At 42.3% G+C, this 27,132-nt stretch overlaps 1 protein-coding gene across 3 annotated transcripts in view; it reads left to right on the top strand.

Moving 5' to 3' along the window:
• ASTN2 (astrotactin 2) overlaps positions 1-27,132 on the top strand; it is an 883,413-nt gene that overhangs the window by 234,830 nt on the left and 621,451 nt on the right. For 2 of the 3 annotated variants that reach the window (XM_079113407.1, XM_079113406.1), the window contains exon 4: positions 7,053-7,205. The exons of the other annotated variant lie outside the window; for it this stretch is intronic. In XM_079113407.1, the coding sequence (XP_078969533.1) occupies positions 7,053-7,205 (153 nt within the window). The remainder of the gene's footprint in view (positions 1-7,052; positions 7,206-27,132) is intronic. 3 annotated transcript variants of the gene reach the window in all.

Genomic DNA, 27,132 nt, shown 5'->3' with positions numbered 1-27,132 from the left:
GGCTTTGTCTCTGATTGCCTTTCATTTACATCTGAATTAAGGGGGAAATATGCAATCTTTAAGAGAATTTTCAAAATGCCTATTTTATAAGTCTAATGACTTTCAGAATGAATAAAGCAAGGGATAAGTTAAGTGAAAATCATTGAGCTGAAGGGGTAACGAGGGGAAGGTGGCCATGCGTGCTCCTTCTTAGGCATTTGCTATGTCCTATAAACTCTACTAGACACTATATGTACCTGAGTCCATTTAAGCCAGCAGCCCTGCAGACATTTACAGAGGAGGAAACTAGGGTTGCAAAAATGGAGGGAGTAACTCAAGGCCACACAGCTGCAGAGATGGGAATGATCTTGAGTGGGCTTTCTAACTTGTACTAGGCAATGTGGTCAGTCAATGTCCACCAGTTGCTTGTTCTCTGAACATAGTTCTATAATGAGAGAGAAGTGATATGAGCTGAGCTTGGGACCCCCAGATTGGACAGTCTTCAGAGAGTCTCCTCTGGCATTATAGATAGTCTCCAATCAGTTGAACTCACTGCTTCCAGCCAGGGCCAAAAGCCTGGTGTTCCCTTGCCAAGATGATCTAAATAGGGACTGGCTGTCAGAGTCACTATCCAGCCCTGGAGAAGTGGCATCCAAACTCATTGTCCACCTACCAAGCAGACCAGAGGTAGGACCGGAAGGGTACAATGGAAAGAACTGGAGCATCAATTACTGTAACCCAAGTCCAAATCTCAGTTGTTCTATTTCTAAGCTGTGTGACTCTAGAAAACCATTTAGCTTCTCTGAGTTTTAGTGTTCATCTTAAAATCAAAGTTAATGATCCTTGCCTTTTAGGGCTGTTAGGAGGAATAAATGTGAAAGCATAAGGAAATGCCAGGCTCCTTTCCTGGCAAAGAGTTGTCGCTCAAGAATTGTGAATTTTCCTCTAACACAGATAGAATGTGTCTGAAAAAATGAAAGAGGTGATAAAGTGCCACCAAAACTTGAACTCAAACCTAACATATTTCAGTGGTGGAACATCCTGGGTGCTGTTAGGAGGAGAGAGCAGTGCATAACAGTTTGTGTATACAGTTGTCAAGAATCAGTGCAGACAAAACACGCGGGGCCTGCTTTGCAAGGTAGAGGGAGAAGCTGAGGCTTGCCTTCTATCTGGAAACCAACGTGTGCCTTAGGCCTTTGCCAAGTGACTGGGGCTCAGCCCTATTTTCTGTCTTCTCTGTCTTTTTTCACATTCTCTTCTTCTTTCCTGTCCTTTCCACTCTCTCTGTTCTCTGTTCTCCCTCTCCTCTCCTTTACCTTCATCTTTGCCCTCTGTTGTTCATTATTGGGCATAATTCTGCCTTCCACTCTTGTTTTTTTCTCCTCTTCCCTCTCTCTCCTGCTCTCTTCTCCTCTTTCTTTCTATCTTGGCCTAGGGGCCAGGGCTCCTCTCCTCAGGCCCCAGTGGTTTGCTCCCATTTAAGCTTGACAATCTCTCCTATGTCAATTAGAAAGAGAGAGCATTTCCCTCACTCTCCCTCCCTTTCCTGGGCCTGACGCGATGCTCAAATCAAGCACCATCTGTTGCATTCATCCGGGCCATGGTGAGCATTTTGCCACTCTGGGGAGGTAGAACTTAGTGGGTACCAGGAGGTTATATGGCTTATTTGAACGACTTGATGTGTTGATATTGATTGAGCTACAGAATAGGGGCAGGAGGGGCGGGGAGGGGAGACTGGTATGCAGGACAAAATTGGCCATGGAGAGGTACACACTAGCACCGGCCCCCTAAGCCTGCCTGGACTGTTGGCATTGTTGCCAAGACAAAAGCAGCAAAACAGATGGATAGGATTTGCAACAGTTGGGATCAGAAACACTTGAAGCTCAGGGGAGCAAACCTTCCCTCTCCATGTGTCTTACTCTCCCCCAGCCACTCAAATCTATATCAACCTAAGGGAAAGAAATAGAAATAACAGGACAGCAATATGCTTACCTTCGGGAATTGCCGAATTTCAGAGATATGAAGAACTGAGAGGGATAGTGTATCAGTCAAGTTCTGTCTAGACATAGATGCATCCCCAAATAAAAAGATCTTAAAAGAATTCAATAAAGCAACTATCTGTGGAGGTCTAGGAAGAGCAAAGAGAGTCAACGTGTGGAATTCAAGGTACCAGGAACAGAGCATGACAGGAAACCACTATTGGCTGCTAGAACTGAAGGGTCAGGGAGATGATATGGTTTTACTGGACCTTGTGCAAATTGGAACTGTGGAAAAGGGACCCTGCAGAAGAAGTGATTATCCAGGGTCCTAGTCTCTATCAAATATGGTACAGAAACAGACATGGAGTGAGGGAAGATATACTCCACATTCTCCCTTCCCATCTCCACCCAGAGCATCCAACTGGCAAAACCTACCTAGCAGCCAGATAACACGGAGCTAGGTGATGAAGCCCTGAGGGATCTGCTGACAGATGGGAAGAATGAACCTGGGAGCACATGATGGATCTGGGGTGCCAATGAAGAACAACCAGCACAGACAGGGTTGTGTGTGCATTCTGTTGCCTGCACTGCCCCAGAAGTTCCTGTTCTTAACTTCACACACACTTCCTCTTACCTCTTCCAAGGGAGACACATGCATGGCATCTCTCTTGGAGTGTGTGACCCCGAGAACTGAGTCTTCACACCACACTGCCACTTAGATGTTTCGAAGAGACCCCCAAGTTTTCACACCTAAAACCAAACTTGTTCATGCCTATCAAATGTAGATTTCCACAGGGTCCCTGCTCTTGTGGAGGGACTGCTGTTCTGCATCTGTGAAAAACCAGAAGACCAGGAGTCAAACCCAGTTATCCCCACCCTGTGTCTATCTACCCTTTCCAGTCTGCCACCACCACTGGAGGGTGGTTTAACCTACAGAGTAACTCTCAAGTTGCCCACTTCTCAGTGTCCACTATTTTACTGCTTCTGCCTCTTTTCTCTCTACTACTCCACCTACGACTTCATCTGTATGGTAGCTGCACTGCTCTAGGTGGCCATCATCTCATCCTTGGGCTTTGGTGCTGCTATGTTATTTTCCTAGTTGGTCTTCTCACTTTCATTCCTGTTCTTCCCCAGTGAATTCTTCTTGTTTTTGCTAGAAAAATCTTCCCTGAATGCCAATCTGCTCATGTCACTCTAATCTAAAACCTTTAGCATGATCCATCCTTCACAAGGTCCAAAGGGTAAGGGGGAAGGTTAGGCTTCCTGTCTCTTCTCCTGTGTTATCTCACATCACTTGCTGTCAGTAATTTAGTTCCAAAGACCAGTTGTAACCCTTCCCATATTCCTTCTCCTGAAAGGTCTTCATTTAAACTATTCTCTCTTTCTGTCCTCACCTCCCCTCCCCTCCCCAATGTCTACCACTTCCTCCCACTTGATGAAGCATACTCTTCAGACCCTAGTCACATGCCCACTTCCTTGAAGCAGGTTCCCATTATTTCCTAGACCAGTTCATAGTCTTCTGATATAACCTTTCATGGCATCCTTTACCTCTCCTGCATAGTAAGCGTCACTTGTAAATTTTACATTTTGATGTCAATTCTTGGTTGATATTGGTTATAATTTCACATTGTGAGGGGATTTGGTTGTTCTTTCACCATAGTGCCTAGCAGTTATGAAGCAGGTGTTTGTCTCCCGCCTCTCCCAGTTCATGCGTTGACACCCTAGTCCACAATAAGATCTTGTTTTAGTCTGATTGGACTAAATGATAAAATACAGTGGAAGGAGCCAGGCACTGTGGCACATACCTATAATTCGAGTAGCTCAGGAGGCTGAGGCAGGAGGATCTTGAGTTCAAAGCCAGCCTCATATAAAGCTCAGTGAGACCCTGTATGTAAATAGAATAAAGTACAAAATAGGACTGGGGATGTGGCTCAGTAATTGAGTGCTCCTGAGTTCAATCACTGGTACCAAAAACAAAACAAAACAAAATGAAACAAAAACAGTGAACAGGGTGGCTTAAATAATGATTGTTTCTCTTTTATAATTTTTTTTTTAGAGCTAGAATTGAACTCAGGGGCACTCAAGCACTGAGCCATATCCCCACCCCTATTTTGTGTTTTATTTCATTTAGAGTCAGGGTCTCACTGAGTTTCTTAGTGCCTCATGTTTTTTTTTCTTTTATAAAATTTGTACTTTTTAAATTTTTAGTTATACATGACAATGGAATGTATTTTGGCAGAATATACATACGTAAAGTATAACTCATTCTATTAAGTTCCCATTCCTGTGGTCGTACATGATGTGGATTTACCCTGGTTGCGTATACAAATAAAGGCTAGGAAAGTTAGGACCCATTCATTCTATTGTCTTTCCTATTCCTCTCCCCACCCCTTCCCTTTGTTACCCTTTGTCCAATTCAATCTATTTCTATTATTCCCCTCCCCAACCTTATAGAGATTCCTTAGAACACTTAGAATGGAACCACCATTTGACCAGTTATTCCATTCCTTGATCTATATCCCAAAGACTTAAAAACAGCATACTACAGTGACACAGTCACAGCCTTGTTTATAGCAGATCAACTCATGATAGCCAAGCTATAGAAACAACCTAGGTGCCCTGAAATGGATGAATGGATAAAGAAAATGTGGGCCGGCCATGATGAGGCACACCTGTAATCCCAGCGGCTTGGGCGGTTGAAGTGCCTTACTTTTGCTCATTGCTTAAGCAATGATTTTCCTATAGTTCTGGAGGCTGGAAGTCCAAGGTTAGGGTGCCAGCAGGGTCAGGTTTTGGTGAGGGTTTTCCTCTGGTTTGCACGCTGTCATCTCCTCTTTGTGTTCTAATATGGTGGAATAGAGGGAGAGAGAGAGAGATGTCTCTCCTTTCCTCTTCTTCTAAGGCTACAGTCTGAACAGTTTAGGGCCCTTCCTTATGATCTCACTCAATTTTACTTACCTTCTTAAAACCCTCCAGAAATAAGAGTTTGCTGTTGAAGTCAGTCTATGACGTTTTGTTAAGCCAGCCGACCACAGTGTTTGGTTTTAACTGAGGTATGCCTCTTGTTCTCAGTAGAGGTACATGATGGTTTTTTCTGTAAATACTGTTGAATGAAGAGATGGATAACTGGGGAGATGAGTGAATGAATGAAAACTGACAAACCTAGGGGAGTCTCTCCCTTTGATGATTTCAGATTATTACTTGTTCTGGATTTTTTACCATGATTCATCTTACCTCTTTCAATTCTGGGAAAGTCACTCTTCTCTATGGGTTTTAGGAATCAAACTGGACCTGTCATTGCTTCTCGGAACCCTATCGTAGCCTCTTGTGGAGGACTCTCCACTACAGGCTTGAGTAAGGAGCCCACGTTTGGAGTCTTCTTGGATCAGCTTAAGTAGGACCTAAGGGAGATTTCTTGGATCAGCTTAAGTAGGACCTAAGGGAGATACCTGTGGAGAAGAGAAAGGAGGGGTGGTGAGGAAGGTAGAATGCCACCATGCAGCTCGGTTCTGTTGCCTGTTGTCTTTAGTGATCAAAGATTATCCCTGTGTCCCTGGAGATGAGAACCTACTCTCCAACTCAGCCCTCTAGGTGGGATCTACTCTGCAGACATATCTGTCTAAACTGAGAGAATTTCTGGAGAAAACAGGAGCACCTTAGCAGCGGGTGCTGGGATGTTCAGGAGCCTTCTTTGTCTTATCTGATGAAACCTCTTCAAAGAAAGTCTTTGGTACCTTCCATCTCCTGGCATCAGACAGAGGGATTTGAAGAAATTCCCTAGCCTTCGGAGACATTGATGGAGGGAGGGCTGAGTTTGAAGATTTCAAAGTCAGGGCCGTCTTTGGGAATGTCTCAGAACAAAGGCACAGGGGCCATTTAGCAGTCCCCCTCGTCTTCTCTCTGGTTTCCTCTCCTTGCCTTTCATGCTGTCTTTCTCCTTCCATCTCAAATCAACCCTTGTTTTTTTTTTTTTTTTTTTTTTTTCTCTTTCATCTTCTGTCTTTTTCTCTCTGCCTTTCTGACCTCACTTTCTCGGTTCACTGGAACTTTCTACCAGTCTCAGTTTTGAAACTTTGTGGAAATCCTGCTAGCAAATCATTGGAAGGCATTGTTTGTAAATGGAATACAGACTGGAGATCAGAAGGCTTGACTCCATCACTTGCTAGCTTGGAGCAAGTCACACAGCTTGTTTGGAGACCTCAGTGTCCCTCAGTATAAGGGGAAGGTGTTGCTAAGTGATCTACATATTCACATTACTGTAGTTTTATCTCCTCAGATGTTGAGTGATCTTTGTCCTGGTTTAGGCCACCATTGGCTATGACAGTCTACTGCAAAATTCTCAGTGCTGTCCATATTCCTTGCCTCCATTTATATTCTCCATATTCAAATTAATAATTGTTAACAAAGAGACTTAATTTCCTTTGAGTTTCCTGTTTAAAGCCCTTCAATAACAATATTTTGCCATTAAGGCAACACCCAAATTCCTAAGTATGGTTTGCAAGGTGTCCATCTCCCTCAAGCTCCATTTCTTACAATCCACCTTTGCAAGCTCCATTTCAGCCACACTAAGCTCCTTTCTGTTGCTCAAGAATCATACTCCTTCTGGCTCCAGACCATCACACATGCTTCTCTTTCTGCCTTGGATGCTTGCTCTGTAGATCTCTCCACCTCCACCCTGATCTGCCTCTGCTAATTTCTACTCGTCTTTAAGATCTCTGTTTAGATATTGTTATCTTCAGAAAGCTTGGAGTGAGAGACCCTTCTTGGCACTGTTCTAGAGTTCTAAACTCTCCTATCACATAAGTGGTTCAGTGTTAGAATTGCTGGGATTTGTGTTCTACCAAAGTGTGAATTGCCTGAAATGTGGATTGTGTCTAAATTTTCACCACTATATCCCAAGGACACAGGGCAGCACCCAGAACATAGTAGATGTTGAACAAAGTTGACATTACATCTGTGTTTACACCCATGGCTTGGGGTTCTGTATCTTCACTGGGTCAGGGAGGGAGTTTTGAGACTCAAGGTGGCCAAGCCCAGTCCTCTAGGGACTAAGGGTGGGCCAAGCCCTAATCTCAGCCCATTGCCACCCTGTAGCAGCAGCTGAGGCGACGCAGGAGACAGTGGAGTCCCTGATGCAGAAGTTCAAGGAGAGTTTCCGTGCTAACACGCCCATCGAGATCGGTCAGCTGCAGCCAGCTCCACGCAGTGCCTCGGCAGGGAAGCGGAAGCGGAGGAGCAAGTCTCGAGGTAGGCTCCCCTGGCACCTCTTGCCAGGAAGACAGCAGGCTGTCGGAGGGTCCCAGAGATGCTGGAAAGACATCTTCCCTTGCTTGCATTGCTCATTGAACCCTGTTGTGCCTTCTCCCTTATAAGTCACTTTGGAGACAGCAGACCTGTGCCCCTGGGTGCAGGGCTAACAGCTTGGAACCCCAGCTGCCTCATCTGAGACATGAATGGGTCCTTTAAGTTTTAGAGTAATTCAGAAGATTAGCAACAATATACGGAAAGCTTCTAGCACCAGGACCTGCAAACAGTAGATGTTTAAATTGCTGTCGGTGTGACTCTGGAGAACTAGGAGTCCAAAGAACCCTTGACTGGAGGCCCCCAAGGACAGGAAGTTGAGTCCACTTTGTAGGAATGAAAATGATACAGTGATCAAAAGTAAGAGTATTCTAAATTAGAACTGAAGTCAAATTTTTTGTTCTGCTACTATGTCACCTTGTTGGATACTCTACTTCCCTAAGATACTCCTGTCTCATGGGTTCTTACAGTATCTTAAAACAATGCCCAGCATTTCATAAAAGTAGACTTTTCCTTCTGCCCCTCCTCTTTCTCTTCCCCTCTTTCCCTCTGTACCTCATCATCTTCCCTGACCATCTGTGTGACTTTGTGTATGGAAGGAACACACTAGTCATTGCCTGATTTCTAAGCCTGGTCTTTCTTTTCTGTCTCCAAGTGGTTGTGCTTCTTCTTTCCTTTAACTTTTCAGTTTCCAGTTACTCCACTCTTATTATGTGTTCCCCCATCTCCATAGCTTCTGTGGCCACCGGGTACCTTCAGAAATGTTCAGGTTCAGGAATATGACATTCAAAGCTCCACAGAGTTCTGATCACCTCTTCTAAATCCATGAGCTCTGACCTCTTTGTCTCTCCTAATGCCACTGTCTCTGCATGAACTCACCTATATGGCCTCTAAAAATAATTTATTCATTCACACTTAATTTATTCCAGGCAACAGTATACATCTTATTTCATTTGATCTTCAGAGCAACCGTATGAGGCAGTAGGATAATCCCCATTTTATAGATCAGCTCACTGAGGCAGAAAGAGCTACAGTAACATGCCCAAGGGGAGAGCCTAGTAAGTGGTAGATCCAGTAAAAACTCATCAGAGTGAATCCTAAACCTTTTAACTTAACCATCATATTCTACACTAGTGAAATCCTACCCATCTTTCTAAGTCTAACTTCAGTGGTGTATTTCCATGAAGGTATCATGTGGAAGTCACGATTCCCCCTGGGTTGGTCTAGTTTTCCTTTATACATGGGTTAATCACTGGATTCATTTTTACATATTGTAATTTGCTTCTGTCTGGCTCTTAGCTGGGCAGAAGGCAGGGCTTCTTGCGTGCGTGGTGTTTGCATTTCTGGGCCTATATCTGTCTGACACATGGGAGATGCTTGCTGTTTGTTGGAAGCGTGTGTAGGTCTCACTCCTGTGCAATCCTGAGTGCTGTGAAAACCCCAGATCTGCATATTAAGCTGAGGCCACACTTTGAAAATGATGGAATTCATTTGTGAAGCTCTTGTGCTAAATAGCAGTTGCCTTAAAGTCAGAAACATCTGAGTGCTAATTCCAGTCCAATCAGTTTCTACTTGCATGGCTTGGAAAGAGTCATCAACCCTCTCTGAGCCTCAGTTTCCCATTGCACAAAATAGTGATCCTTATATTAGAAGACTGGCATGAGGAGCTGATGAAATGACAAATGTGGACCACATAGAATGTTCAAGTAGCCTGTATCAAGAACTAAATAAATGCTGTCTTGTATTTTTTTTCCCCTACATTCAGCATTCAGGGTCACTCAAAATTTTACTGTCTTACCTATCTATCTTTATTCCTTTGTCACCAGGAATCCTCTCCCACATCCTCTTGTATGTATATCCCATAAATACCCTGGACTCCAAGTCAGTAGCTTCCACTAATACTTATGTGTTAGTATCACACCTTACACATTTTTATGTCACTGTTTTTTTTTAGAAATATCCATTTCATGCACCATAATGCTCTTAAGTAGCCTCTACTATTAGGCATGTGGGAGGTTTAAATATGTCATCATTATAAACAGTGCCTCATATGAGTCTTTTGTGTTTTTTTAGGGTTTTTTTTTCCCTTTTCTTTTTCACCCCCTTTTTTTGCATAATCTTTTTCTTCACTTGGGAATCTCTGTCTCACCCAGTTAGAGCAGAATTTCAGAGTAAGATTATCAGCGAACATCTCCTTGACCTAGATTGTGATTGGATAGCGTGCTGTTTTAATTTACAAGTTAGATGGGTCCTCAGAGGATGAATGCATGAAGGAATCCATTTGTATCTCCTCAATGTGTGTCAAATCTGTTTTTCTTTGTCACCATTCTGTCACTTTTTCTAATTTCTCCTTTCAACTACACCCTCTTTGTGATTCGGTCCCCCCAAAGTAGCCAGAGTAACTTTTTAGAAATATAAATCAGATAAGAGCACTCTCCTACTTAAATCTTTAGCAGTTTCCTGTTCCCCTTAGAATGCAAACCAAACTCTGGGCTACACCTGTCGACCCCCTGCAGTCTGGAGCTGGCTCTGCCTTCTTCCCTAACAATACCAGCTCTGCATTTCCTTGTGCTTCAGCCAAACTGGCTTCCTTTCTGTTTTGCGGGCAGAGCCCTTCTTTAGAGGCTGAGGATTCACCAGTCCTTCTCCTTGTCATGTCCCTTTCTGCACGTCCCCCCTTATCCCTCATCCTTCTCCTGGCTCTCCCTTTCTTACTTTTCAGCCCTGGACTCAGTAGTCAGCTCCTCAGGATCATCTCCAGTGATCACCCAATCACAAGTTCTCCTTTTGCTACCAAACTTGCTACTATCTTTTACACCATTCTTTTAAGAATTTTTGTTTTTTGTTTTTTGTTTTTTTTTTTTGCTTCCTCTATAGCAGTAGTTTAGTTGAAAATTTCTTTCTTTTCTTGTTTACTATGTTCCTCTCTCAAAGATATCCCTCAAATTTATGAACCTTAATACATAGGAAGGACGGAATAATATTTATTGAATAAGTGAGTATATAGACATCAAAGATCAGAGAGTGGCTCAGTTTTATAACCTTCAAATGGATGGTGTGAGAAGGGTCTGTGTTGAACCAAAACCTCCTGGTACTGACCTCCAGCAGACCTCATTCCCCCCAAAGACATACTTCCTGACAAGTAGCACATCAGCTGTGCTCAAGGGCATGCTGTCAAAGCGATTACCAAAACATCTCAATAGCACTGTGTTTGCAATTTTGCTGCCACCATCGGGAAGGATTTTGTGAGAAAGGGGTAAGGACAGTATTCGTCAGCCCCGCACTTCCAAACTTGTTTATCAAGATTTTCTTGCACAGAACAAAGCAAAATTTTGGAAATTCTGCTCACTCCCTCTTCTTCATGGAACTTCCTAAACGCCCTTTCATCTATTAAAGACAGAGGGCTGCAGTACAGAAAGCTGGGCTGCTTTGTTTAACCCAGTGTCTGTGATGCCATCTTGTGCACAGACTCTGTTTTTCCCTCTGGAACATTTATTAACATCTTGCAGAACAGAAGCATCCTCAAAAACACAATTTTAGAAATGCTCCATTACCCTCCTCTGACCGCAAAGAATCTCGTATATGATGATCTGAATCCTTAAGACTTTCATTGTCTCTCCTCTCCTCCTGCCACTGAGGTGGCTGTGGGCCTTCTGGCCCAGAGTGGGAGCACCTGGCCTCTCTCTGCTTCATTAGGCTCCACGCCCAGTCCGTGTTGCCCAGTGGTTTCCAGCAGATGGAGTGGGTAGCTGAGAACCGTGTCATGGAATTGAGCACATGGCTAAAAGCAACTCCAATGTGTTTTCGTGACTGTGGCTTCCTCCTGAGAGGTCTGAGGATACTGAAGTGCGTCGTCCTTCATCAGACAGTGGAAGGCTACTGAGGACCTAATTGCTGCCTCTGTGTTTGTGACAAGATTTTATGAGGCAGCTGTTAATAAGTAGCCCCTCCCTGGTGGCCCCCCAGGCAGTGAAAAAGAGGTGCTAGCCTTCCAATAAGGCAGAAGAGGATTTCTTGGAGTGTGCAGAACAACTTCCTGAATTTCTACAGTTTAGATAGTGTTGTTTAAAAGCAGGACTTTGTATTTGAAATTTAATTCTGCTTTTGGCAAACAGAATGATCTTAAGCAAACTAATAAGAGCTGTGCACAGCCTCAGTTTCCTCTTCTGTAAAATGTCAACCTCACACGTGGGTGTGAAATGATACCCAAGAGATGCCCAACCTGGCACACAGTCAGTCTAATAAAGAGTAGCTGGGATCATCAGTGACATCAGGATCCTGCCTTTCAGAACCCAGAGCCCCACACATCCATCCCCTCCTTCTTCATTATCTCTCACCCAGATTCCTGCAGCAGCCTCTTCCTCCAACCTGTGGTCCACAAATTCATCTTCCACCCCGACAGCTAGAGTGACCTTTGGAAAACACTCTAAATCTGGCTCTGTCCCTCCCCTGCCTAGAGCACTTTCCTCATATTCTGTCACCTGCATGGCAGTGGGTTTCTCCAGCTCTGGAAGTGGAGGCGTCTGAAGGCAGATGGGAGTGAACACACTTCTAAAGGGTCTCCAGCTGGGCTCAGAAGACGTTGGATATAAGACCCCAATTCCTGTTTCCATCTTTAAAAAAACCAAATCTGTGCCATTCTATTTTATAAGGTGAACATGTTTAATTCAGTTTAAATTGTGCTCTATTATTTGTCAGATAACTAACGTAACATTTGCTGGAGTCTTCAGATGACTTTATGTCCCAGGAAGGAGAACCAGGATTAAGCTGATTAGGAAGGGGAGAGCAGTGGTGTCTTCTTCAGAGGACTTCCATAGGACCCAGTGAGCTAACTCCTGTAAAGTATTCAGTACAGGACAGGCAAAAGGCACACGCTGAGCACATGTGCTTATTATTTTATTACTTGCTATTCTTTTCACTATTATTATTACTTTTATTTTAATCAATATGTTTACCCCATGCAGATTCATTTGCTCAAAAACCTCTAAGATGAAGGGCACACTGTTTAATAGGATGGATCAAAAAGTTGTCCTTGCTGGCTACTCAAGTCTCCTTTCTAACCTGGGCTCCAACTTATTCTGTATACCTCCCAGGCCCAAACTACCATGTTCTCCAAACCTGGTCCATTTTTCCCTCCCCTCAGTATGCCTTGCTTTCTTAAGTCTGAGTACCGATCATGCTTTGCTTGAAAAGATTCACCCCTCCAACAGAAAAATGTGGGCAGGAAATTGCTACTCATTTTCTCAGTCCAACCTCAGAGTCTTCTCTGTGAAGCACCTCCTCAGCCTTACCCCAGGTGAGTGAACCACCCTTCTCTTTGTGCACTCACAGTCTCAGGGCTGTTCATCATCACCGGCCTTACTACAGTCCATCCTAAGTACATGTGCACATAGCTGATACTTTCTTCAACTCTCATGGTCCATGATGGAAAGAAAAATGGTTTTTCCTGTCTGTAGCCTCAGTGCTTGACAAAGAATTGGAGAAGGATATTAATTGACTGAATGGTAAAATATATGACTGGATGGATGTCTTGATGGATGGGTAGATGTTTGGGTAGATGGGTGAATGGGTGGATGGATGGATGAATGGATGGAAGTATTTAGTTGAGAGAGTCATGGAATGCAAAGGGTAAATGAAGTGGTGAGTGAGCAACCATGTACTGGGCATTTAGTATGTTCTAGGCATTGTGCTGCATGTCATCTCATTTAAAAGCTCCCAATAGCTTCATAAGATGAATACCATAATCACTCCCATTCAACAAAGGAGGAAACTCAAACTTACACAATTTAAGTGGCTTGTTCAAGGTTACCCAACTAGTGTATTATGGAACTCTGAATTCAGGCCCTAGATCTGAATTCAAAGCCCACCTTTCAATTTCCAGATGATTTGAGCTCTACTCTTAGCTATCCTGGATGAGATCTTTGAGCTGGGAAATTATATCAAATTATTCTAGTAACTAGAAGTCAGTGTACATAGTTTCTCTGCATTGGTTTGTTTTCTGTGTCATCAGTACTGCTGTAAGAGTGTTTAAAAGCTCAAGATTTTATAAGTTGAGACCATCACCTGTTCCAAGGTAAGAAAGAGTCAGGACTGCCCCCTTCATTCTCTCTGTGGCCTCAGGGAGCCAGTCCCATGTCCTCAGGAACCTCTAATGCTGATGGTGGATCATGCTCTATGCATTTTTTAACTCCTCTACCCAACTTTTTGGAATGCCACATAGGGTTGTGCCACCCATATCTCTGTCCCCCAGCATTTAATCTTTAATTGAAGGAAGCAGGGGATTAGATATTCATATCACAAGGAATACAGAGAGGTGGTGTGGGCTGAGTTGAGGTGTTTACAAAACTAGAAGAGTAATTAAAGAACATTACATAGAGGAGGTAATCCTTGCCTAACGCATTGGTATTAACTAGGGAGAGAGGATGGGAAGACATTGCTGGTAGAAGAAAGAAGATATGCAAACCTATTTGTGGGTGAAACTGCAGAGCATTTGGGGAATATCTGGAAGAATATGTGAACCAGGCAGATGCTGGTGAGGTGAGAAGGCACCAGCTCTTCCTTCAGGACCAGGTCTTGGACTTTGCTCCCAAGCTTTCCAGCTGTGTCCCCACACTGGACAGAGAAGCTAATTCCATCTCCTTTATTCTTCCTAATAGATAAACTACAGTATGTTCTTTAATTGTGGGACACTGTCCCTAGGACGCTGGCTTGTGTTAATACATATATATATATTTTTTCTTTTTATTAGTAACTGGCTATAAATTATTCACTTAGTTGGAAGAAAATAGTCAGAAACATTAATGACTTTAAATTAGTTGCCTTAATGGGTTGTTGCTCTGCTTAAATATTGAACAGGCAGCCCCAGGATCTATCATTGTTTCTTTGGTCCCTGTCTTAATGCCCCTGATCTTTTAGCCCCTGCAGCAGTCTTCCTTTTCCTTGTCAAGGAACTGTATACTGTGTTCAAAGAAGACATCAAAGAGGTCATCAAAGCCTGGAGAATATATGCGTGACATTTATTTGGGACAAATTTGAAAAGACTTCATGGAGACACTGCCCCTTTTGCCAAAGAAGGTGGACCTTGCATCATTGAAATGAAGTTCAACATAAACCATGGGGTAATTACAGGCCTTACAAGGAGGACTAGGTAGACACCAGTTGCCTGGAGACTAGCCCCAGGTCTTGTTGAAATAATCCCTCTTTTCACCACTGTTATGGTTTGAATATGAGGTGTCCCCCCAAAAGCTCACATGTGAGACAATGCAAGAAGGTTTGGAGGAGAAATGATTGGGTCATAGTCTTACCTAATCAGTGGATTAATCCCTGATGCTATTAACTGAGTGGTAACTGGAGACAGGTGGGGGTGTGGCCTGAGGAAGTGGTTCGTTGGGGGCGTGGCTATGCGGTATATATTTTGTACCTGGAAAGTGGAATCTCTCTCAACTTCCTGATCATCTTGTGAGCTGCTTCCCTCTGCTCACTCTTCCACTGTAATGTTCAGCCTCACCTTGAGCCCAGGGGAATGGAGCTGACCTTCTGTGGACTAAGAGCTCTGAAACCATGAGCTCTCAAATAAACTTTTCCCCTTCTACAATTTTTCTGGTTGGGTCTTTTCCCCACAGCAGTGACAAAGCTGACTAAACCAGCTGGTAATGCTTCTCCTGCTTCGTTTTCCTTTCTCCACTGCCAATATTCAAACCTTGCTCGTCCTTAAAACAAACAAAACCTTGAAGTCGCTTTCTTCATGAAGATTTCCTCCAAGCTTGGATAAGCTCCTTCCTGTCTTCCTTGAGCCATTTGTCATTTATTACCTTTATTAAGAGTAATTTATGGCCACTTCTCATCGTTTCCCTTAATGAATCTCAAGTGCAGCAACTAGGTCCCGGCTGTTCTGTGTTCCCACTGACTAGCCCAGTTCCTGACAAATAGCAGATGCTCAATTAATCTTTGATGAATTAATGGACAGTTAATCAACCTGGCTGCATGATCTTGGACAAGACCTTGCACTTGCAAGGCCTCAGTGTCCCCATCTCAAAGGCTCTGTGGTTTTGTGGCAAATTCTCAGTTTCTGTAATCAGAGAGGTGTGGATTCACATCCCAGCTCTGGTGCTCACTTGCTTAACTTTGTGAAATGACTTTTGCACTAAATCTCCATTACCTAATGTGCACATCATACAATCATACAATCATTCTCATAGGGAGGCTGGGAGGATTAGAGTTAATGTATGTAAAGTGCTCAGCAGGCTGCACTGAACATAGTAAGTATCTAATAAATCTTTGTTGTTGTTAATTTGGAAAGCAAAGGTGATGGGCTAGATAATTTCTACAAATCTCCTCCAATTCAAATAGCCTTTGATTATAAATCAGACTGGGAAACAGTGTTATCTAGAGAAATGTCCAGAATTTGGAGTAAAAAAACCTAGTTTGAAAACTGCCCTGTCTTACATGCTGTAAATCCTCAGGAAAATTAATTACTATCTTCAGGATTCCATCTGTAGCACCTGGGGATGTGGTAATATCTTCCATTCTCCATTTCCAGGGATGTTGTGAGGATGTGCTAAGATGCTGATGGAAATGATCTTTTAAAGCATGCTGCAGATTAGCCAGGCTCTGTATCCAGAGCTTTGACCCCTTCAAAGACGGGGAATGACATGCATCTTTGATCAGGGACCATCCTCCCAAAATGTGCAGCCAGACATAGTGCCACTACCAACCTAGTGATCCCCAGGATGTGTTAGACCGAGAAGCGGGAGAGTTAATCTGAAGTCAGAGCACATGCTACCTCCATAAATCTTCCCTGATGTGTCTTTGAGAGAAGTTTGCCTTCTTGAAAGTGTATGTCTCCTCCAGGTGGTTTTCCTTGTCTGTCTGAAATATGTCAGGGAGCTCTCAGTCAATTGTCTGCCCTGACGGGTGGAGAGGAAACCACAAGTGGCCTTCACAGAAGTCTCTGGACCAGGTCCCAGTGAAGCCTGGAGGCACAATTCTAGGTTATTTCTTCCATCAGAGTGGTGTTGCTGAATAATAAAACCCTGAAACTTAGTGACTTAAAACAGCAACCATTCCTTCAACACTTAATTCAAGTGGAGCTTTTAGGCTTGGTTTAGCTAGATAGTTCTTATCTGGGTGGGGCAGGCTCAGCTGACCTCAGTCTTGCACCTGTGATCAGCTGATGTTCCCAGGCTAGTTCACATGAGGGGGGGCGGGGTTCCAGAAACAGCTTGAAAACTGCTCGTTTGAGACCCTCCACATGGTGGCCTCATTATGTTCAACCCTGTTACTGCAAGTATGGAGTGATGCAAAGCCTCCCTCTAATCTAATCAATTCACCTGTTCAGTTATAGATGAATAAAGAAAAAGTAGAAGCTGCGGACTTCTAACTATGTGCTTTATCAAAATCCCCCGTCAGTCAGTCTGTATGTAGGCAATGTGGCCTATGTGATTTTACACGTTCAAATGACCTGAAAAGAGGATGCCTTGTAGGTTTGGGTACTTGAATTCCATTCCTGGATCTGCTAGTTTCTCTGCGTGACAGTGACAAGTTTTCCCCATCTTTTCCACATCCACATAGGTTGGATGAGACAAACTTGAGATCCATTTCCACCTTTAATGGACTAAGTGACTTGCCTTTGCCACCGGAATGAAGCAGAAATGATGATGTGTGTCCTCTGAGCTTAATCCTCCAAAGACCTCGCAGCTCCTGCTCTTGCTATTTCTGGAACCCCCCATCATGTGAACTAGCCTGGGAACATCAGCTGATCACAGGTGCATGACTGAGGTCAGCTGAGCCTGCCCCACCCAGATAAGAACTATCTAGCTAAACCAAGCCTAAAAGCTCCACTTGAATTAAGTGTTAAAGAAATGGTATGCCCCAAATAGGGACTCAGAGAAAGGGGTGGTGGAGTTGTTGCTGACTGGGTAGGACTATTTTACCAAGGTCCTAGTTGATATTTCTATATTAGGTCTCAATATTTTGGGAAAAAGTCCCAATTCTAAATAAATTTTAAAAATGCACATATATCTCTGTGTGTGTGTGTGTGTGCCAATCATATATGTATGTATACACTCATAGATGTAACAAAAGCTTCTATATAGAAAGAAAGTGGGAGGGAGGATAGTAAACTTTCAATTAGCATGTTAGACAAAACTAACGAGGACCTTCGTGCTTCATACACACACATACATGCACACAAACACAAAAATGTTGGACAAAATACATCTTTTAATAATGTAAGAAATTGTATTGATTTTTTTTTTTCTTAGTATTTGTGAAGACTTGCTTTGTGTCCTAAAATGTGGTCTGTTTTGGAGAAAGTTCCATGAGCAGCTGAGAAGAAAGTGAATTTGGTTGTTGATAAATAGAATATTTCATAGATGTCTGTTAAGTTTATTTGATTAATGGTATTTTTTTTTTAGGTCTTAAGAGTCTTAGTTTATATCTAGATGACCTAGCTATTGCTGAGAGAGGTGTTTACATCATCCCAAATTATCGTAATGTGGTCTGAGTCTTTCCGTCAAGTAATCATATCAAAAATGAAGAAAGGAAGCCCTTTAGGGATAAAGAATGAAGATGTAGGTGTAAGAAATAGAAAACCAGGCTGTGAATTTAGAAGCCAATTTCATTGTGGTTCCAGGTGGAGGAGGATGGAGAAGGGTGGGTTCAGTAAAGAGGACCCAGGAGCCTGGGCAGAGGAAAGATGAGGTAATAGGCATAACCTCAAAGTGCCAGAAAATACAATAAATACAGTTTGCATATTAACAATCAGAGTTAGATTAAACAAAATCCAGTTATATGCTGTTTACCTAAGAGTCTCCTAAAACATAAAGACACAAAGCTTGACAGTGAAGGGAAAAGAAAGATACACACTAGACAATGCTAATCAAATGAAGACTTTAGGGAAATATGCATTCAGGGCAAAATAAGCTTTACATCAGCAAGAAGAAACAAATAAACAGAAAATAATCCTTAGGAATACAGATTCAAAACAACTGTTCGTCAGGAGAGAAATGAAATTTTTACTTATACCCAGTAACAACACAGCTTCAAAATATACAAAGGAAAATGGTAGAAATACAATGTTAATTAATATATAGTCAAAGTGAGGGACGATTTTATAAAATCTATTAGATCAAGTAGACAAAACTATAGCAATAAATAAAATGCCATTGAACACATGATCCAATGAACATATATAAAATTCTGCCCCAGAGGATGCAAAGTCAAAGATTTTTTTTTTTAAGAAGTGAGAAATTCTCTTTATGGATCTTGACATCGTATGATCTCAATTTTCTGGCTTTGGCCCAGTTTCCTGAAATTTTATCTTATTTCGAATGATAACTCTTTGCAACACTTATGACTAAGTATAGTTTGACTTTTATTCCTTAAAGACATTTATTCCAAATCAGAGGTGGGAGTAGGAAGAAACCATCTATGCACACTGATTTCATTTTATCTTCATTTTCTTTCTTTCTTTGAGGAGGGAAGGAGAGTACAGGGAGGTTGTGGTTAAGGTCAACACTTCTGGAAAAACAGTTCCTGTTGAGTCAAAGTGGTGGCATTTTCTTTCAGTCCTGTTACTCAAGTTTCTGCTACAAGCCAAGGGAACCATCATTTTTTCGAGATGTCATTTTCTCCTCTCCTCCCTATTGCTTATGTATGATCTAGCTGTAGAACTTTGCAGAGAACCCTCTAACACCTGAGCTGCTCCTACATCTGTGTCAGCCCTGTTACCTTGCCAAAGGAGCTGGCTGACAAGGGTCAGTGTATCCCCTGCAATGCAGCACTGTGGTATCAGAAGGAAACTTTACAGATTCTAAGACAGAGAAGGGTCTCAATGTTGTCTTTTTGTTTTCAGACAGGAATGTGTCTGAAATAACTCCACAATTCTGTTGTTTACAGCAGTATGAGTGGAAATGAGGATCACTGTGTTAAGAGAAATAAGCCAGACACAGAAAGGCAAGGATCATATGATCTCACTTGTGTGGAATCTGAAAAAAGTTGATCTCAGAAGTTGATACCAGCATAGTGGTTATCAGAGACTGGGAATCTAGGGGAAGTGGGTGTAAAGATGGGGAAAGATTATTCAATGGATAATAAGTTACAGTTAAATAGAAGCAAGAAGTTCTGGTGTGTTTTTGCACAGTAGGGGAGCTATAACAATTACATACACACATTTCACAAAGCTTAAGAAAGGACTTCAAAAGTGTTACCACTCAATATAAGATTGTGAGTAGATAACTGGTTTAAACATTATGCAATGTGTGCATGTATGGAAAACAATACATGGTACTCCATTAGTATATACAGATTGTTTTTATGAATTAGTTAAAAATAAAAAGTAAGAACCCTAAAAATCTTAAAAATTCAAGGTTAGGCCATTGCAATGATGATTATGGCGTTCCAGAATGCCTAGGGTCTCTGATAGACTCTAATCTCAGTTTTACTACTACCAGCTTCTGTGGCCTCAGCATAGCCACACAAGTCAGACTCTGAGTTCATGTCTGTCACAGGAGGAGGCTCCCTCCTCTGTGACTGCTATAGTTTGTTCCCATTTCCTGAATTCTGTTCCCTCCTGGTGTCTCTACCTACTGATGTTCCTGCCCTGAGTCTCCAAGATGACTTTCATTCATTCATTCAACTGAGTGCCTACCGTGTGTGAGGCACCATGCTGGATCCTGGGACTAAAAGGAAGATCAGACATAGGAGATACTCATTTCTATGGGGCTCAAGGTACAGAGGGAAAAAACAGGCAGGCAGCCACTCAAGCATTCAAGTACAATGATTAAGTTGTGAAAGTAAATAACTTTGGTGTTGACCCATGGAGTTGTCCACCAAGACTATACAGTGTAACCAGTTGGGCTTCCTACTCCTTTACCATGGCTGCAAATCATCTCTGTCTTGATTCCTCCAGCAAAGAGGAAATTAGAGGAGGAAACGATTCTGATGCTAGTGTGGTGATTTGTTTTTATTCTGTTCCTACATGGGAACATATAGTTAATGGGAAGCAACAGAATTATTAGTCCCTTATTTTTTTGCCAGTTTCTGTTCCAGGTGTTTACATGTAGGTCAATAGAACAACCCTTCTTCTCAACCCTATTTTGTCAAAGAAGTTGGTGTTCAGGGACATGAAGTAAGTTGTCCAAGCTTGCAGGGGGTGGGGCTCGGACATAAATGCAGATCATCTGCTTCTAATGCCACTGTCCTGTCTCCTACATTTGCAGTGCCTGGCTCCACGTCCAGCTTTGTGGGGTTTCTGCATACACATGGGCCTCAGAGCTTAAACAGAAATTCAGCAGAAATGGGGCAGCAACTGAGAAGAATCTTTTACTGAATACCCTAATGACCCTGGTGGGATTTTTATTCATTTTCTCGCCTAATTATTATTAAGAATATGCCATCTGTGTAAATGAGATTTTATGATTTTGTTGTAAACTTTGGTGCAATTGAACTTGAAAAAACTAACCTTTAATCTCATTCCATGATGGAAAATGTCGATTTGATGTAAAAGGTCTAATTGCCCCTATCACATGTTAGAAGTCCAAATGTAGCTAAACATTAAGGTTAAGTGATGATATCACAACTTACTCAGTTTGCATTTTACATTCAATTGAAAACACAAACCCCCTTGCCTCATTAATCCTTTGCAATCCAATTTTTCCCCCCCTAAATGAAATGATCCTTTTGGGACACATTTATATCCTTTTAACAGCCGCCTGACAGTTCTGCTGATGGAGTTTGTATCCAACTTTGTTACTGGATAGTGACAACTTGCCCTGACGGATATGTGTACATAATTATTCTCTCACAGTTAGATTTAATTAATGCTTACCCTCATCATGATCTTGCAGCTAGCAGGCTTTCTCTGCAGGAGCAGTTAATGGCAAAAGGATTTCCTTTTTAGCCAAGAGAGACTCCAAAAGGCTTTGTAAAACTTTTATTTTATTTTTTTTAAGATGGAAAAAAAAAACAAAGAAAACAAAGCATCCAAGCATGTTTAATTTGTTCCCTCTCCACATTAATGCCACATGTGAACAAATTTGAGGCTACATATAGGGATGGGGTTGTTAAACCTAATTTCAGACTCTATAAGTGTTGCTAATATGAGCGGCTCTGACAGACCCACAGGGAAGATGTATAATTTTTAGTGTGGTGGCTTAGAATCCAGGCCTTCCGGCTTCATTTTACTTATGTCTCTCTACAAAATATGCTTGTGTGTGTTTTTCTAACCATCTCCCCAAATGCCACCCAGAGTTCAGTAATAAATTGTGATGTGAGAGAGGAGATAGTAAAGAGGAATGATGGGGGAGACAGAAGGAGTATGAAGATAAGATTTGGAAAGAGATTATTAAGAAGTTCATAATAAGAAAAGGGAGTGTGTACTTGTAAAACCCCATTAGTTGGGAATACTTTACAAATAATCTGTCCCAGTCCATGCTTGTGAAATATTCATGTGCCATTTGCTTTTTATTACCATAATGGCAATGCCTTGTGTTTGTAGAGAGCTTAACAGTTTACAACAAATTTTCATATCCATTATCTTAGGTGATCTTTGCAGTAACCCTGTGAGATCATCTGAGAAACACGCACAGACGAGTAGACTGAGGCTCAGAGAGGTTGAGTCACTTGAGTACGGTCTCACAGCTGGAAAGCAGAGGAACTTGGCATTGAAGTCACAGCTTCTAAAGCCAGTTTCGATGCTGTTTTTACTACCTTATGCCATTTCCCTTTAGGTTTTAACTTGCATACAGGGAAGATTTATATGAGGACTCAAATAGCAGTCCCTCCAGGCTTTCATTGTCTTGCTAAAGCATCAGCAGACTCTGAGCTAAAAAATACCATCTGAGATGAGAGTCATATGATGCTACTTATTTTAATGATTACATACAATATTAATGATCATTATTGCTGTGAGTTGTTATGGGAAATTTCATCTAGCAAGATCCCAGAGGCTAGATGGGAACATCAGGATAGAAGGAAACATGTCCTTTCTCCAGGAGTATCAGATAGTGTTTAAAGACCTTGACCTTGAATTCCCAAGAGGCTTAAAATAAAGTATCAAGAAATTCAGGACCATGGAGTGGGAGGTAGCTATGTAGAAACCATCCCATGATCCAAATGAAAAACCGAAGGGGGAAGAAGGGAAGCAACTTCTTGACTATGAGCTAGTGGCAGATCTGGGCCTCCATCTCTGCCTCGCTGACAGCCAAGGCCTAGCTCAGTCCTCTACACCAGAGCTGTAACCTTAAGTGACAGAAGCCTGAGAAATCTCCTTTCTTATAAGTGAGAAACTGCAGCCTAGAAAAGGAGAGTGACTAATCAAAGGTCATATGTGGACCCAAAGGCAGGACCCCAAATCATGTCCCCTTAATTCATATCAGTTCAGTTCAGTTTGACAGTATTGCTTCGGGGTGTGATGAGCTGGCTCTGTGTTCACCGCTGTCATTACCCTGGCCTAGCAAAGCACAGATAGGCATGTGATGGAGATGGAGGAAAGAATATGGCTTTTCATGCTCATTTGGTACTGTGGGTATGAAAGGTGTGAAACCGATGCACAGAAAAGTCCAAATCCAAGTTTAAATGAGCTGACCTGGGAGAGGTGGGCAGGAAGGGCCTCTACAGCTCCAATTACAGTCTTGTCCACTTGCTTCCTAATGTTTTCTCCTTTCTGAGTCCCACAAGATTAGCATATGAGTTGAAGAGTAAGGGCTAGAACCAGTAAAAATACCCACTTGTGTATGGCCGATATTTTATAGTTCAGACACACTAGCATCATCTGTTGTTGTATTCTTATTTACCAAAGGTTTATTCCCCACCATGCAGCATGACATTTTTTTCTATGTATTATCTAATTCTCATAAGCTCCTTGTAAAGTAGATGTTATTATTATTATCCCCTTTTAAAGGTGAGAACTTTGGGACTTATAAGGAAAGTTCCACTTGCCAAATGCCAGATTGCTGATTAGTGGCAAAGCTTAGGTTTGAACCCAGATCTGTCAAACTCCAAAGCCCAGTCTTTGAAGTGCAGCACCTATGGCCTCCCTCATTGAAACTGGTTGCTGGAGCCATGGATGTTGGAGCCTGGTGCCCACAGGGTCTATCTTTCATTCCTCATTGCTCTGGGCCAGGGACTCTCCGAGAGATCTCCTGAACACACAGCATTAGCATCTTCTGAGAACTTGATAGGAATGTCAGTTCTCAGATCTGACCCTCTAGGCTAGAACATGGTAATCTGTGTTTTAACAGCTCCCAGTCGATTCTGTGGCAAGACTAAAGAAGACTCACAACAGTCAGAAAACATACTAACTTGATTTGCTCTCATGGAATCTCAGGACCTCAGGAACCCTGCAGGTCAATAATTTTAGCCTCTTTTGGTGGTGATTTGTGTGTGTGTGTGTGTGTGTGTGTGTGTGTGTGTGTGTACATGCTATTCTATCTTATGCAGATGATCGAAGTCAATTTAAAGGAGTTTGAGATCTGCAAGCTTTGTGAGCAGGCTCCAGGGAACTGAGACATGCTATGTGGAACATTGAATTGTGGCACCTGTCTGAACTGATATAAGTGAAGGGGGAAGTTCCAGAGTAGCTTCTGCCTCCTCCTCCACAAGCCCACCATCCGTGGCAACCACAGCTGGGGCCACCTTGTTGACTTTGTACCATGTTTTTTCTTTCTTTTTCTTTTCTTTTTTAATCAGTTGTTGGTGAACAAGCAAGAGGGAGGATCTTCTGTCTTTTTCTGTCAGGGTCTCTGATCAGTCAATGCAGTTGTGCATGCACATGTTACCTTGAATATCTTACTTTTCCCCACAATGTGGATGGCCCCTGGAAGTTTGGTTAGTAGTGCAACAGTGTCCGCTGTTTGACTTGTATGCTTGAATCCACATACAGACCTGATACCCCTCCTTGCTTCCAGGTGGCCACAAATACAAGATGAGCGTAAAGCCCCAGTGATGTATGGTGGATGACAGGGACCTGGGCCATCTGCACTTTTTTTGTTTTTGTTTTTTAATGCTCTCTGACCTTGCTTGGTTCTAATCCTGAAAATACCATTTCCATCTTTTGATGAGACACAAGCAGTATCTGACAGAACTAGCTCATGGTATCTGCTGATTATGGCTGTGTTTTCTCTTGATAAGATCCAGTTGCACTTGGTGTAGTGGTACATGCTGGTAATCCCAGTGGCTCGGGGAGCTGAGGCAGGAGGATCACAAGTTCAAAGCTAGCCTCAGAAACTTAGTGAGGCTCTCAGCAATTTGACAAGACCCTGTCTCTAAATAAAATATTAAAAAGGGGTGGGGATGGTTGAGTGCCCAAAGTTTCAATCCCTGGATAAATAAGTAAATAAATAAATAAATGGATGAATAAAAATACAAAGATCAAGTAGCATGCTGAGAATTTCCTCATTCTGCTTCCATGCATAGCTCTCTGGTCCAAATGATATGACTATCCTCCAAAAGCAAGGGGGTCTATACTCTGAGTTTCCTAACTGACACTTGATGTAAACTCCACATGGTACTGATTGCCACCAAGAAATCACACAGGCTCCACTGAGTCTCATGGTGCAAATGGAGACTATTGTACCACAACCTAACTGCTGCATCTACTCTGTGATCTATTAGGAACTAGCAACCTTTCGTGAAACTTAGAAAGTGGGTCAGGGCAATATTCCCAAATGCATCATTTACTGCCTTCAGAACCCAAAGAACCCCACACACATTCTGCATCCCTCCTTCAAGTGTGAAGTATAAGATGCAATACATTTCTCTTTACTTGCAAGGGATGCTATAGCATGCCACAGGCTAATGAACCCTAAACTCTTCACTGATGCAGTAAACCCCTGATTCTTCATAGGATTTATCTTGCATATTTTCCCCTTTTTTTTTTTTTTTTAAGTAGCCTAACCAATGTGACATTCTGCAAAGTGTTCAGGTAATCTGTGTCCCTCCAGACTATGCGATGACAGAGGATAGGACATTTGACATAGCCTGGGAGCAAAACTGTAAATGCATAGTAGTGCCTGCTGCATATAAATAAAAACCGTTCTTCATCTGCCTTCCATCCAGGGATGGGAAAAATGTATTTTCCAGATCAATGGACACATTTATACCCCATGCAGAGGCTATGTTAATTGCCTATAGCAGGGACACTGCATCTAACAGCTGGAATTGACCTACAACTCATTTGAGTTTGTGGTGGCTCATTTTCTACCCTTGATATAGGTGCTGTAGAAGGTGCAAAATAAAGCCTATGAAGAATTGGGGGTTCACATCAGTGAAGATTTCAGGGTCCAGGAGTTTGTGACAGGTCATAGCATCCCTTGCAAAGTAAAGAACAACTCTGAATTTTGATGGGACCAGACTGGTAAATTAAATATAGATATGAAGAAGACCATAGCTCCTGCATCCATAAGGTCTTCTAGAGTATCCCAATCACTTCCATTGCCCTCAAGAGGAGGGACTGGTTTGGGTTTCCTCCCTTGGATACTGATGGAAATGCCCACACTTGCCTTCCCCATGAGGATGTTTTTGTCACAGAATTCAAAGAAACAATGAGAGGAGGATTCTTCCAAGTAGTAAGCATGTCCATGGCAGTGTGCCTTTGGGAACTGGGAAATGACCATCCCTGTTACCTGGACCTAGGTCAGTATTGCATTCTGTTACACAGCTGACCATATATCCTCCACTCTTAAGTGTTCCTTGGGTCCCTGGGTACCAATGTCACTTGCATTCACCTGACTTTGAAACATATGGATATTCTCCTTACACTAGTGTATAATCATCCAAATGGCGATGAGTCCCTCTGGGAAGGCCTGGAGGAGCCATTACCATATACGATTGCCGTGAGGTTCCAGCCTGCTCCATGGATCCCAGGCTTTCCTTCAATCACTGGCTCAGGTCCAGAAACTGGGCGTGCACTCGATGTTGGACAAAGACTTGTCATCAGAAGATGATGACTCACTTTACAGGAAGTTCTCTGTGTGGGAGGGTGGAGTTTTCAGTCATTCTCAGAGAGGTATGATAAAGTTTCCACATGAACCACCACCTTCTTCTGTTCCAGAGTTTTGTATCTCCCCCATACTTAACAAAAGCCAGAATATTTTGTAATTATTCAGTGTTTCAAAATTACATAATCTCTTAATATATATCATTTTCTTTAATATAAAACAATAGCTGTGCAGAGTTATATGCCTTTTCATATTCTAGTGTTCACTCTATCTGGAAAAACAATCTACATACAGGAGAACTCCTAAAATCAGACCTTAAAAAACTTCCTATGAAATTTAGGGTAACATTCAACACCGAAGTATGAGCTTTGAATTTTTGTCATTCTTCAGCCAGGTCCTATCACAAAAGAAGGCTGAAAAGGTAGGGATTAGTGTCTCTTTTTTATATAAATAAATTAAATAATTTTGAAAGGACCAGAGAAATATTAAGTAATTTCTTCAAGCCCAAATAGTAAGAAAGAAGCAGATCCAAAAGCTAGTACCCAGTCACATGTCATCTTAGAACTCATAAGTATATGTGATGGCATTAACTGTGGAGTGAAAAATTCAGGAACCAGCAGATGAGAGAGTGGAGGGAGGACAGAGGCCTCTGTGGGCCACTGCCCAGTCCACCTTCCCCTCAGAACACATATGGAAAAACACATCTTATCCGTATTAGGGGCCTTCCTGTCCTAAAGTTGGCCTTCCATTCCTTAAGCTTGGAGCCAATTCCTTGGAACTTCAGAGCATTGGGAAATAACATACCATACCTAGTAAAATAAAATTCATTACTTTCTTTCCTTCATTCCCCAGAGTTCTTCACTAAGCCAAACAGGTGAGTTCTTGAAAACTATATGTGTTTGAGAGAGATTTACACACTTCCATGTAAATCTGCT

This window comes from Sciurus vulgaris (assembly GCF_902686455.1).
Source record: "Sciurus vulgaris genome assembly, chromosome: 15".
In the NCBI taxonomy this organism is placed as follows: Eukaryota; Metazoa; Chordata; class Mammalia; order Rodentia; family Sciuridae; genus Sciurus; species Sciurus vulgaris.
Note: the sequence above shows the minus strand (reverse complement) of the source record. Positions and strands in the feature narration are given on the sequence as shown.